This window comes from Odocoileus virginianus, chromosome 16, assembly GCF_023699985.2.
Source record: "Odocoileus virginianus isolate 20LAN1187 ecotype Illinois chromosome 16, Ovbor_1.2, whole genome shotgun sequence".
NCBI classification, from domain to species: Eukaryota; Metazoa; Chordata; class Mammalia; order Artiodactyla; family Cervidae; genus Odocoileus; species Odocoileus virginianus.
In genome coordinates, this window is record NC_069689.1 from 40,178,717 (window position 1) to 40,193,151 (window position 14,435).

The 14,435-nt window shown below is 43.5% G+C and overlaps 1 protein-coding gene across 1 annotated transcript in view; it reads right to left on the bottom strand.

Moving 5' to 3' along the window:
• Positions 1 to 14,435, bottom strand: part of ATP10A (ATPase phospholipid transporting 10A (putative)) — a 180,064-nt gene that overhangs the window by 20,501 nt on the left and 145,128 nt on the right. The window contains 3 exon segments of the mRNA XM_070478113.1: positions 5,361 to 5,545; positions 7,060 to 7,186; positions 7,264 to 7,367. Coding sequence (XP_070334214.1) covers positions 5,361 to 5,545; positions 7,060 to 7,186; positions 7,264 to 7,367 — 416 coding nt within the window.

Consider the following 14,435-nt stretch of genomic DNA (forward strand, 5'->3'; position numbering starts at 1 on the left):
GATGGGAGGGAGGCTCAAAAGGAAGTGAATATATGTATATCTATGGCTGACTCATGTTGAGGTTTGACAGAAAACAGCAAAATTCTGTAAAGCAATTATCTGTCAATAAAAAAATAAATTAAAAAAAACTGAAAAATAAAAAGCATATTCTATGACAAGAATGGACAGAAATCAACAGAATAGGTATAAAGTAGAAATCAATAACAGAAAGCCAATAGGAAAACACCAAACACTTGGAAATTAAACAAAATCAGTTCAGTTCAATTGCTCAGGCGTGTCCAACTCTTTGTGAACCTGTGGACTACAGCACACTAGGTTTCCCTGTCCATCACCAACTCCCGGAACTTACTCAAACTCATGTCCATAGATTCGGTGATGCCATCCAGCCATCTCATCCTCTGTCATCCCCTTCTCCTCTTGCCCTCAATCTTTCCCAGCATCAGGGTCTTTTCCAGTGAGTCAGTTCTTTGCATCAGGTGGCCAAAGTATTGGGAGTTTTAGCTTCAGCCTCAGTCCTTCCAATGAATATCCAGGACTGATCTCCGTTAGGATGGACTGGTTGGACCTCCTTGCAATCCAAGGGACTCTCAAGAGTCTTCTCCAAGACCACAGTTCAAAAGCATCAATTCTTCAGTACTCAGCTTTCTTTATAGTCCAACTCTCACATCCATACATGACTACTGGAAAAACCATAGCTTTGACTAGACAGATCTTTCTTGGCAAAGTAATGACTCTGCATTTTAACATGCTGTCTAGGTTTGTCATAGCTTTCTTCCCAGAAACAAGTGTCTTTTAATTTCATGGTTGCAATCACCATCTACAGTGATTTTGGAGCCCCCAAAATAAAGTCTGTCAATGTTTCCATTGTTTCCCTATCTATTTACCATGAAGTGATGGAACTGGATGCCATGATCTCAGTTTTCTGAATGTTGAATTTTAAGCCAACATTTTCACTCTCCCCTTTCACTTCTCTCTGCCATTAGGGTGGTATCATCTGCATATCTGAGGTTATTGATATTTTTCCCAGAAATCTTGATTCCAGCTTGTGCTTAATCCAGCCTAGCAATTCTCATGATGTACTCTGCATATAAGTTAAATAAGCAGGGTAACAATATACAACCTTGATGTACTCCTTTTCCGATTTGGATTGGGACCAGTTCTAGTTCTAAATGTTTCTTCTTGACCTGCACACAGATTTCTCAGGAGGCAGGTCAGGTGGTCTGGTATTCCCATCTCTTTCAGAATTTTCCACAGTTTGCTGTGTTCCACAGAGTCAAATGCTTTGGCGTAGTCAATAAAGCAGAAGTAGACATCTTTCTGGAATTCTCTTGCTTTTTCAATGATCCAATGGATGTTGGCAATTTGATCTCTGGTTCCTCTTTTATAAATCCAACTTGAACATATGGAAGTTCTTGGTTCACATACTGTTGAAGCCTGGCTTGGAGAATTTTGAGTATTACTTTGGTATCATGTGAGATGAGTGCAATTGTGTGCTAGTTTGAGCATTCTTTGGCATTGCCTTTCTTTGGGATTGGAAGGAAAACAGACCTTTTCCAGCCCTGTGGCCACTGCTGAGTCTTCCAGATTTTCTGGCATGTTGAGTGCAGCACTTTCACAGCAAAATCTTTTAGGATTTGAAATATCTCAACTGGAATTCCATCACCTCCACTAGCTTTGTTTGTAATGATGTTTCCTAAGGCCCATCTTTGCATTCTAGGATGTCTGGCTCGAGGTGAGTGATCACACCATCGTGGTTATCTGGGTCATGAATATCTTTTTTGTATAGTTCTTCTGTGTATTCTTGCTACCTCTTCCTAATATCTTCTGCTTCTGTTAGATTTGTACCATTTCTGTCCTTTATTGAGCCCATCTTTGCATAAAATGTTCCCTTGGTATCTGTTGGTCCTTTAATGGACCAGAACCTGGTGGTCCGGAGTCGACGATAAGAAAGTAAGACAGAGAAAGAGGCTGATAGCACTTGTTGGTCCTTAATGGACCGGAACCTGGTGGTTCCAAGAGTAAGAGAGAGAAAGAGGCTGATATCCCCTGGTCTACACGGAAAGCCAGTAGAGTCCTGTTCTCAGGGCTCGTGCTGCTGCACGTAGGCACCAGGCACCCTCTCGAGTGGGTAAAGGCACAGTGTGCCTTCTTGAGAGGGTCTTAGAAGCCCGGGCAAGAAAGTGAGCTCAGTGGGCCTCTGCGCTCCAAGGAATTGAAAGAAAGAAAGAAAAGAAAGAGAGAGAGAGAGAGAGAGAGAGAGAGAGAGAGAGAGAGAGAGAGAGAGAGAGAGAGAGAGAGAGAAAAGAGGGAGGGAGGAAGGGAAAAGAAAAGAAAAGAAAAGAAAAGAAAAGAAAAGCAAGGCACGGGGACCAAAGCTCTGATGGAGCAAAGGTGTTTCAATCAGCATGGCGTGGGCAGATATACTGTCTCACAAGGTGGTTATTCTCAGCAAAGATAAAGATTAAAATTCCAGACTTACAAAACATAAGACGATCCCTATCAAAGGGAGAGTTGCAAACAATCACCTTTTACCATGTGGGTCATAAAAAGGAAGAGGGCAATTATCACTGTAATGAGAAATGCCTGGATTTCTCAGCCCCGGAAAGGCGTGCCTCTCCTCTTAATTCCTGAATATTCAGGAATCAATAAGGACCAGAGGGTTCCTGACAGATCCAGAACAGCACACAGGAAGCCTCTTGTTAAATGCTTCCTGACAGCTATCTCTGATTTTCTTGAAGAGATCTCTAGTCTTTCCCAGTCTGTTGTTTTCCTCTATTTTGTTGCATTGATCACTGAAGAAGGCTTTCTTATCTCTCCTTGCTATTCTTTGGAACTCTGCCTTCAGATGGGCATATCTTTCCTTCTCTCCCTTGTCTTTCTTTAGCTTCTCTTCTTTTCTCAGCTATTTGTAAGGTCTCCTAGGACAACCATTTTGCCTTTTTGTGTTTCTTTTCCATGGGGATGGTCTTGATCCCTGTCTCCTGTACAATGTCATGAACCTCTTTCCATAGTTCTTCAGGCATTCTGTCCATCAGATAGAATCCCTTGAAACTATTTCTCACTTCCACTGTATAATTGTAAGGGATTCGATTTAGGTCATTCCTGAATGGTCTAGTGGTTTTCCCTACTTTCTTCAGTTTAAGTCTGAATTTGAATAAGAATAAGGAGCTCATGATCTGAGCCACAGTCAGCTCCCGGTCTTATTTTTCCTGACTGTATAGAGCTTCTCCATCTTTAGCTGCAAAGAATTTAATCAATCTGATTTCAGTATTGACCATCTGGTGATGTCATGTGTTGAGTCTTCTCTTGTGTTGTCGAAAGAGGGTGTTTGCTATGACCAGTGTATTCTCTTGGCAAAACTCGGTTAGCTTTTGACCTGCTTCATTCTGTACTCCAAGGCCAAATGTGCTTGTTACTCCAGGTAGCTCTTGACTTCCTACTTTTGCATTCCAGTCCCCTATAATGAAAAGGACATCTTTTTTGGGTGTTAGTTCCAGAAGGTCTTGTAAGTCTTCATAGGACCATTCAACTTCAGCTTGTTTAGCACTCTTGGTCAGGGCATAGATTTGGATTACTGTGATATTGAATGGTTTGCCTTGGAAACGAATGGAGATCATTCTGTCATTTTTGAGACTGTATCCAAGTACTGCATTTTGGACTCTTTTGTTGACCATGATGGCTTCTAACGGATTTCTTCTAAGGGATTCTTGCCCACAGTAGTAGATATAATGGTCATCTGAGTTAAATTCACGCATTACAGTCCATTTTAGTTCACTAACTCCTAAAATGTCAGTGTTCACTCTTGCCATCTCATGTTTGACCACTTCCAATTTCATGGACCTAACATTCCAGATTCCTGTGCAGTAGTGCTCTTTATAGCACTGGACTTTACTTCCATCATGAGTCATCCACAATTGGGTGTTGTTTTTGCTTTAGCTCTGTCTCTTCATTCTTTCTGGAGTTGCTTCTCCACTGATCTCCAGGAGTATATTGAGCACCTACAGACTTGGGGAGTTCATCCTTCAGTGTCCTATCCTTTTGCCTTTTCAGACTGCTCATGGCGCTCTCAAGGCAAGAATACTGAAGTGGTTTGCCATTTCCTTCTCCAGTGGACCACATTTTGTCAGAATGCTCCACCATGACCTGTCCATCTTGGGTGGCCCTACACAGTGTTCTCATAGTTTCATTGAGTTAGACAAGGCTTGGTTATTTTTAATAGATTGGTTAATCAGATTAGTTAGTTTTCTGTGATTTTGGCTTTCTATCTGCCCTCTGATGGAGAAGGATAAGAGGCTAATGGAAGGTTTCTTGCAGAGACTGACTGAGGGGGAAACTGGGTCTTGTTGTGATAGGCAGGGCCATGCTCAGTAAATCTTTAATCCAGTTCTGTTGATGGGGGCACTGAGAGCAGCAGTGCATGCATGGGACCTTCTGAAGGAGGTCGCCATTATCTTCATTACCTCCACCATAGTTTGGCCTCAGGTCAGACAACAGGTCAGCCCCACCATCAACAGAAAATTGGATTAAAGATTAAACAAAATACTGCCTATTTTAAGACTTATTTAAAAACTCACAAGACAGCATGGTATTGAAGAAGGGATAGATACACCTATGGAACATAATAGAAATCTAAAAATAGACATACAACAAATAGGAGCAATTGATTTTCAACAAAGGTGTAAAGTCAATTTAGTGGAGAAAAAAACTGTCCACAAACAGTTCCTGAATAACTGGCCAGCTACATGCAGAAAAATACAGTTTGATGTAAACCTCATACATTACACAAAATTCTACACAAAACAGATTGTGTCTAAAGCTGAGATGCTAACACTATAAACCTTTTAGGAGAAAACAAAGGTGAAAACTCTGTGATAAGGCACATCTTAAGTGTGACACCTACAGGCATCATAAAGGCTGGAAGAGTCACTAGGCCTGTGGGAAGAGACCCACGCTATACATGGGGGAATTTCAGTCAACAGAGGTGAGGAATGAAAACCCAAGTGCTGCTGGGGCATTAGTGAGATAATACGCGCTGTCTTGGGAATGCTAATGACGAATGGACAGCTACCCTTGCTCCATGAGAACTCATGAGATACTCTCTGATACTGCTGGCTGGATACAGCTCAGGAAAAAGCTGGTTGAACTCTGAATTATAAAGCTCAGACATGTTCCTGAGAAGTCCCAGCAAACCCCACATTTTCCAAGATAATAAGAAACAATACAGGTACAAACAGAGGCAAAGAACAAAGGCCCACCTCACAGCAAGTGCCAGAAATGGAAGGCATTCCTTCCTGCTCCTCTCTGGGGCTGGTGGGGTGTGGAGTTGCCGGGGCAAAGCAGGCTCCCTAACATCCACCCACCTGGGATTCGGCATTCAGGGTGATGACTTCCTCATCATGGTCCAAAAGTTTGCAGGCATGAGCAATGTTAATGGCCGTTTCCTGCTTGTCGCCGGTGAGAACCCAAATCTGCAGACCTGCTTGACGCAGTTTAGCAATGGTTTCGGGGACTCCATCCTGCAGGCGGTCTTCAATCCCTGTGGCACCTGCTCAAAGGTACCAGTGTAGGTGAGGCCCTGCTTCTGGGCCCCTGCCCTGACCAGCATGAATACTACACTCCAGCTCAGCAGAGTTGCTGGCCCCGCCCTGCAGACTGGACCCTGCTGAGGTCCATCTTCTCTGGAAGCACTAGGGTGATTCCTCATTCAGGATATGGGGGTACCTTCACCAGCTCTCGACTCCATACAATAGGGACAGCTGGGAGCACTAAACATTAATTCTCTGGACATTGAACTGAACACCTCCAAGGCTTCCTAACATGCAGTGAACTTTTAACTTTATAGATAGCTTGGAAATAACGCTTGTGGGGAGATGGTGAGAATGACCATACCCCGAGGGATGAAAAGTTTTCAAGCTTATCCATCCTGCAGAAAGCTTCTGGTAAATGAGAACACAGTGATGGCTCTCAACAGTGTTTACCATTAGCTGTTGAAACAGATCACAGAGGCCCATTATTTCTTGAAAGCAATATTATCCTGAATATGCTTTTTCTACAAGCATAAAAATTAAGGAGCAGATTTTTCCCATGCAAGTCTCAGTATGTTAGGAAAAATATACCACTTAATGCAGAAAAGTGTTCTCTAGACCAGCCTGTTTTTTCCTGTTTCCAGCTTGGTGAGATGGTCTACATCTTTCTTTTAAGAAGTGCAGCATTACCCGAGGCCTCCTTGTTAGCCTTGCCTTTCTCTTTTATACATGCTGTTCCCTCTGCTGGGATGCTGCTATGGACTAAAATGTTTGTGTCCCTCCTAAAAGTCCATAGGTTGATGCCCTAATCCCCAGGGTAATGGCACTAGCAGATGGGGCCTTTGGGAGGCAATTAGGTCATGAGAGTGAGCCCTTGTGAATGGGATTAGTGCCTTTATATTAAAAGATATGAGAGAGTTGACTTTTATGCATTAAAGGCAGCCCTGTCTGAGTTCAACAGTTTCTGATTGTTCCTGGGATGGAGGGACCATTTTAAGCATCAGTTGTTGAGAAACCTTGCTTCTGATCTCTATTTTTGGTGGGAAAGCAGGGTTTTAGGGGAGGAAAGTCTGACACGGTTCCCAGCAGGGTGGCACAGCGAATGACCCAAAGACTGACTAGAGAGGAGAATGTTCAATGGCGCACAGCCCTGCCCGGGGGTGTGCTAGTGTCAGACTGGATGTTGTGTTGTTTAGTCACTAAGTCGTATCTGACAGTGTTGCAACCCTCTGGACTGTAGCCCGCCAGGCTCCTCTGTCCATGGGATTTCCCAGGCAAGAATACTGGAGTGGGTTGTCACTTCCCTCTCCAGGCGATCTTCTAGACCCACGATCCAACCTGTGTCTCCTGCATTGCAGGTGGATTCTTTATTGCTGGGCCACAAGGGAAGCCCAGTGTCAGACCAGCGGGGTACTTAATGAAGACGAGTGTGTGCAGAGCTGCTGTGGACTACAGCCAGGGTATCTCTCTGCCTAGGATGCTGCAAACTCCACCCCGCCCTACAGGACACCAGCCAGCTAGAGAACATAATTACCCAACAAATGCAGATTCGTCTCCAGGCGAATGGCAGATTGAAAGAGGAGCTCCTCCCGGTTGTCCAGGGCGGATTCTGCTTCCAAGTGGCTCTGCAGCCAACAGGCATACTCTTCCTTACTCAGAACCTGGGTGAGACCTGCTGATGAGCACATGGGCCGCACCCCGCTGCTGGCTCTGCCCCTCCGTGGAGCTGCCTACTCACCCTCTTGGCAATGCACAAGGTGCGCAGGCCCTCCACTGCATACAAGTTGAGGTAATTCTGGGTCTCGCTGCGGATCTTCATTTGATGCCTTCCTCTGGCGTCATCTAAGTTGGAAATAGGAGCAGAAAAAAAAAAAAAAGAGTGAGAGCAACAGAGCGCAGTGGAATACCCTGGTTCCCTCAGACACCAGGCCTGCTGGAATCCGTCTGCAGTGATGGTCACTGCTGAGGTTTCCACAGCTGAGAGCTCAGAACCATCAGGGTCTAGTTGGGAACTCTTCCCATCCAGGAGAGAAAAGAGCTGCATTTTCAGGTCTGAATGGCAGCCCACTCCAGTATTCTTGCCTGGAGATTCCAAAAATGGAGGAGCCTGGTGGACTAGCATCCATGGGGTCGCAAAGAGTCGGACACAACTGAGCAACTAACACAACACAACAACAACACAAAGCAACCATGCTCAGAGAGACAGCAAGTAGAAAGCTGGTTGCTAGGGGCTGGGGGAGGAGGGGAGGAAGGAGCTATACAGAGCTTCAGTTTTGCAAGATGAAAATTCCTGGAGATCTGCTGCACACCAGTGTGAATATACTCAACACTACTGAACAGTACACTCAAAACTGGTTAAGATGGTAAACTAATGTTATGTTGTTTTTTTAACCATAATTTTGAAGCAGGTAATAAATTAGCTATCAGCTAGTAAGAGATTTCCAAACATTCACCCTTTCCTGTTTTCTGTAGACCCAGGTGCAGAACAGGCCTGGCTGTTTATTACCAGACTGCAGAAGTGCTAACCCTGAGCCTTCCCCCTGTGGAATCCATGGCCAAGTGACATACACCTTCTTAATTCCAATGTGTTCTGGGGTTAATAATTGTTACTGAGAAGTCAGAAGACACTTTAGTTTCTGCGTGATAAAAGAATGAGTGTGTTTCGGAGTCAGTGGCCCTCCCCATTCTGTCTCACTGTAGCTGGCTGCAACTGGAATGCTGGCCAGAATTTTGTTCCAATTAATTAGGAAGGAATGTCACAGGAGCAACCTTTCATTATGATTTACTCCAACAACCTCCAGTAAGAGGTGCCCAGAAAACATCTGCACCACTAGATTTAGCAAGCATCTGTTTTACTACTTGTCAATAGTATACACGTTCAATATAGAACTTAAAGTTAGATGTTATTTTAAAAAGAACCTCATCAGACTTCTGGATCAAGATGGCAGAATAGAAGGATGTGTGCTTATGTCCTCCTCTGAGAGCACCCAAACTGCAACTAGCTGTTGAACAACCATTGACAGGAGGATGCTGGAACCCGATAAAAAAAGATACCCCACATCCAAAGACAAAGAAGAAGCCACAGTGAGATGGTAGGAGGGGAGCAATCACAGTAAAATCAAATCCCCTACCTGCCAGGTGGGTGACCCACAAACTAGAGAACAATAATATCATAGAAGTTCTCTCACTGCTGTGAAGGTTCTGAACCCCACATCAGGTTTCCCAGCCAGGGGATCCGACAAAGGGACTGGGGATCCCCACAGAATTTGACCTTGGAGGCCAGCAGGATTTGACTATAGGACTTGCACAGGACTAGGGGAAACAGAGACTCCAGTCTTAGAGAGCACAAACAAAATCTTGCATGCACCAAGACACAGGGGAAAGGAGCAGTGACCCTACAGGGGACTGAACCAAAACTACCTGCTAGTGTTGGAGGGTCTCCTGTGGAGGCGTGAGTCAGCAGCGGCTCCCCACGGGGCTGGGGGCACTAGCAGCATCAGGCCAGGAAGGGCTCCCTTGGCGAGAACCCACTTGGAGTTCTCTGTTAACCCTACCATGGAGCCCCTAAAGCCGAGGGCTGGGTTACCTCAGGCCAAAAAACTACCAGGGAGGGAGTGAAATGCCATCCATGGGCAGATAATTCGATTACAGCTTTACAGAACGAGGCCCTGCCCACCAGAGCAAGACCCAGTTTTTCCCACCACCAGTCCCTCCCATCAGGAAGCTTATACAAGCCTCAGCTTCCTCCATCAGAGGGCAGACAGAAGAAGCAAGAAGCACAGAATCACAGTAACTGAAACAAAAACCACATCACAGAAAGTTAATCAGCATGAAAAAGCAGAAAGTTATATCCCAGATGAAGGGACAAGATAAAATCCCAGAAAAACAACTAAATAAAGTGGAGATAGGCAACCTTCCAGAAAAAGAATGCAGAGTAACAACAGTGAAGATGATGCAGGATCTTGGGAAAACAATGGAGGCAAAGACTGAGCAGATGGAAGAAATGTTTACCAAACACCTAAGAGAACTAAAGAACAAACAAACAGGATGAATAATATGCTAGAAGGAATCAAGAGCAGAATAACTGAGGCAGAAGAATGGGAAAATGACCTGCAGGACAGAATGGTAGAAATCACTGCTGCAGAACAGAAGATAGAAAAAAGAATGAAAAAAAAACATGTAGACAGCCTAAGAGACCTCTGGGACAGCATGGCACCAACATTTGCAGTAAAGGGGTCCCAGTAGGAGAAGAGAAAAAGGACCTGAGAAAATACTTGAAGAGGTAATAGCTGAAAATGTCCCTAACATGGGAAAGGAAACAGTCAGCCAAGCCCAGGAAGCACAGAGTCCCAGGCAGGATGAACCCAAGGATGAACACACCAAGACACACAGTAACCAAACTGGCAAAAGTTAAAGATAAATACAAAATATTAAATGCAATACGGGGAGAAATGACAAATAATGTACAAGGGAACTTCCCTCAAGATACCAGCTGATTTCTGAAGAGAAACTCGACAAGCCAGAAGGGAATGGCACGATATATTTAAAGTGATGAAAGGAAAGAACCTACAATCAAGAATACTCTACCCAGCAAGACTCTTGTTCAGATTTGACAGAGAAACTGAAAACTTTCCAGACAAGCAAAAGTTAAGAGAATTTAGCACCAGAAGTGCACCAGCTGTGATGGACCGTGCACAAGCGTGGCTGTGAGGAGCTGCCCCTCGCCCAAAGTCAGGGGCAGTGACCGAGAGCGCCAGGCTGCGACAGCACAGGAGTGGCCGAGAGGAGCTACCCCACGTCCAAGGTAAGAAGCAGCGGCTGTGCTTTGCTGGAGCAGCTGTGAAGAGATACCCCACGTCCAAGGTAAGAAAAACCCAAGTAAGACAGCAGCTGTTGCGAGAGGGCATCAGAGGGCAGACACACTAAAACCATAGTCACAGAAAACTAGCCAATCTGATCACAGGACCACAGTCTTCTCTAACTCAGTGAAACTAAGCCATGCCATGTGGGGCCACCCAAGACGGACGGGGCATGGTGGAGAGGTCTGACAGAATGTGGTCCACTGGAGAAGGGAATGGCAAACCACTTCAGTATTCTTGCCTTGAGAACCCCACGAACAGTATGAGAAGGCAAAATGATAGGATACTGAAAGAGGAACTCCCCATGTCGGTAGGTGCCCAATATGCTACTGGAGATCAGTGGAGAATTAACTCCAGAAAGAATGAGAGGATGGAGCCAAAGAAAAACAATATCCAGCGGTGGATGTGACTGGTGATAGAAGCAAGGTCCGATGCTGTAAACAGCAATATTGCATAGGAACGTGGAATGTTAGGTCCATGAATCATGGCAAATTGGAAGTGGTCAAACAGGAGATGGCAAGAGTGAATGTCGACATTCTAGGAATCAGCAAACTAAAATGGACTGGAATGGGAGAATTTAACTCAGATGACCATTATATCTGCTACTGTGGGCAGGAATCCCTTAGAAGAAATGGAGTAGCCATCATGGTCAACAAAAGAGTCCGAAATGCAGTACTTGGATGCAATCTCAAAAATGACTGAATAATCTCTGTTCATTTCCAAGGCAAACCACTCAATATCATGCTAATCCAAGCCTATGCCCCAACCAGTAATGCTGAAGAAGCTGAAGTTGAACGGTTCTATGAAGACCTACAAGACCTTTTAGAACTAACACCCAATAAAGATGTCCTTTTCATTATAGGGGACTGGAATGCAAAAGTAGGAAGTCAAGAAACACCTGGAGTAACAGGCAAATTTGGCCTTGGAGTACGCAATGAAGCAGGGCAAAGGCTAATAGAGTTTTGCCAAGAGAACGCATTGGTCATAGCAAACATCCACTTCCAACAATACAAGAGAAGACTCTACACATGGACGTCACCAGATGGTCAACACTGGAATCAGACTGATTATATTCTTTGCAGCTAAAGATGGAGAAGCTCTAAACAGTCAGCAAAACAAGACCAGGAGCTGACTGTGGCTCAGATCATGAACTCCTCATTGTCAAATTCAGACTTAAACTGAAGAAAGTAGGTAAGACCACTAGACCATTCAGGTATGACCTAAATAAAATCTCTTATGACTATACAGTGGAAGTGAGAAACAGATTTAAAGATCTAGGCCTGATGAACTATGGAAAGAGGTTCGTGACATTGTACAGGAGACAGGGATCAAGACCATCCCCATGGAAAAGAAATGCAAAAAGGCATAATGGTTGTCTGAGGAGGCGTTACAAACAGCTGTGAAAAGAACAGAAGTGAAAAGCAAAGGAGAAAAAGAAAGCTATACCCATTTGAATGCAGAGTTCCAAAGAATAGCAAGGAGAGATATGAAAGCATTCCTCGGTGATCAATGCAAAGAAATAGAGGAAAACAACAGAAGTGGAAAGACTAGAGATCTCTTCAAGAAAATCAGAGATAACAAGGGAACATTTCATGCAAAGATGGGCTCAATAAAGACAGAAATGGTATGGACCTAACAGAAGCAGAAGATATTAAGAAGAGGTGGCAAGAATACACAGAAGAACTGTACAAAAAAGGCCTTCACAACCCAGATAATCACAGTGGTGTCATCACTCACCTAGAGCCAGACATCCTGGAATGTGAAGTCAAGTGGGCCTCAGAAAGCATCACTATGAACAAAGCTAATGGGTGTGATGAAATTTGAGCTATTTCAAATCCTGAAAGATGACGCTGTGAAAGTGCTGCACTCAATAGGCCAGCAAATTTGGAAAACTCGGCAGTGGCCACAGGACTGGAAAAGGTCAGTTTTCATTCCAATCCCAAAGAAAGGAAATCCCAAAGAATGCTCAAACTACAGTACAATTGCACTCATCTCACATGCTAGTCAAGTAATGCTCAAAATTCTCCAAGCCAGGCTTCAGCAATATGTGAACCATGAACTTCCAGATGTTCAAGCTGGTTTTAGAAAAGGCAGAGGAACCAGAGGTCAAACTGCCAACATCTGCTGGATCATCGAAAAAGCAAGAGAGTTCCAGAAAAACATCTATTTCTGCTTTACTGAATATGCCAAAGCCTTCAACTGTGTGGATCACAATAAACTGTGGAAAATTCTGAAAGAGATGGGAATACCAGACCACCTGACCTGCCTCTTGAGAAACCTGTATGCAGGTCAGGAAGCAACAGTTAGAACTGGATATGGAACAACAGACTGGTTCCAAATAGGAAAAGGAGTACGTCAAGGCTGTATATTGTTACCCTGCTTATTTAACTTATATGCAGAGTACATCATGAGAAATGCTGGGCTGGAGGAAGCACAAGCTGGAATCAAGATTGCCAGGAGAAGAATCAATAACCTCAGATATGCAGATGACACCACCCTTATGGCAGAAAGTGAAGAGGAACTAAAAAGCCTCTTGATGAAAGTGAAAGAGGAGAGTGAAAAAGTTGGCTTAAAGCTCAACATTCAGAAAACTAGCATCATGGCATCTGGTCCCATCACTTCATGGGAAATAAATGGGGAAAGAGCGGAAACAGTGTCAGACTTTATTTTTTGGGCTCTGAAATCACTGCAGATGGTGATTGCAACCATGAAATTAAAAGATGCTTACTCCTTGGAAGGAAAGTTACAGCCAACCTATAAATAGCATATTAAAAAGCAGAGAAATTACTTTGCCAACAAAGGTCCATTTGGTCAAGGCTATGGTTTTTGCAGTGGTCATGTATGGATGTGAGAGTTGGACTGTGAAGAAAGCTGAGCGCCGAAAAATTGATGCTTTTGAGCTGTGGAGTTGAAGAAGACTCTTGAGAGTCCCTTGGACTGCAAGGAGATCCAACCAGTCCATCCTAAAGGAGATCAATCCTGGGTGTTCACTGGGAGTACTGATGCTGAAGCTGAAACTCCAGTACTTTGGCCACCTCATGCGAAGAGTTGACTGATTGGAAAAGACCCTGATGCTGGGAGGGGTTGGGGGCAGGAGAAGGGGATGACAGAGGATGAGATGGCTGGATGGCATCACCGAATTGATGGACATGAGTTTGAGTAAACTCTGGGAGTTGGTGATGGACAGGGAGGCCTGGCGTGCTGAGGATTCATGGGGTCGCAAAGAGTCGGACATGACTGAGCAAGTGAACTGAACTTATAGCAAATGCTAAAGGAACTTCTCTAGGCAGGAAACACAGACATGGAAAAGACCTGCACAAAATAAACCCAAAACAATTAAGAAAACACTAATAAGATCATACATATTGATAATTATATTAAATGTAAATGGATTAAATGTACCAACGAAAAGACATAGACTTGCTGGGCGGATGAAAACTTTTATGTACATGCATGCACTTATCACATCACTCTGACCTCCCAAACTGTATGTAATTATTTTATATTGTTAAGTTAACCATGTTTATATTGTTAAGTTAATAATTCCAATAAATATATATATTAAGAAAAAATTAAGATAAAATAAAAAATTTTTGTCTGGTTATTGATTGTGATAACTGATAAACATCTTTCACTATTGTGATCAAGTAACTATCTCACTTAACACCACTGTATCATAATTGGTCAACAGAAAAATAATAGAACTCTATATCACCAAAACTATCATTTAATAGAAAAACCTGTAATCACTTTTTAAAATCCAGATGCATATCCTAATTATCTTGAAATTTTCAAAAAATACAAACAGTCAGGTATTGGTTTTTCTTCTTCCAGAGCTCCAGATACGTTTCCAGTGAGCAGTCATGTTTAAAAACAACTCAGCTATACAATGATATTTTACTTTTATCCAGTTTGTTTTACTTTTTCTATTTTCTATTTAGTGCACCCATTTCATTTAGTTTATGTTTTCCAATTTCTCCATCTCTTCTTCTTTTTGTGTGTTCTTTTCAGACCTTTATCAAGTATAGTAGAAAAGCTTTTGTATACACAT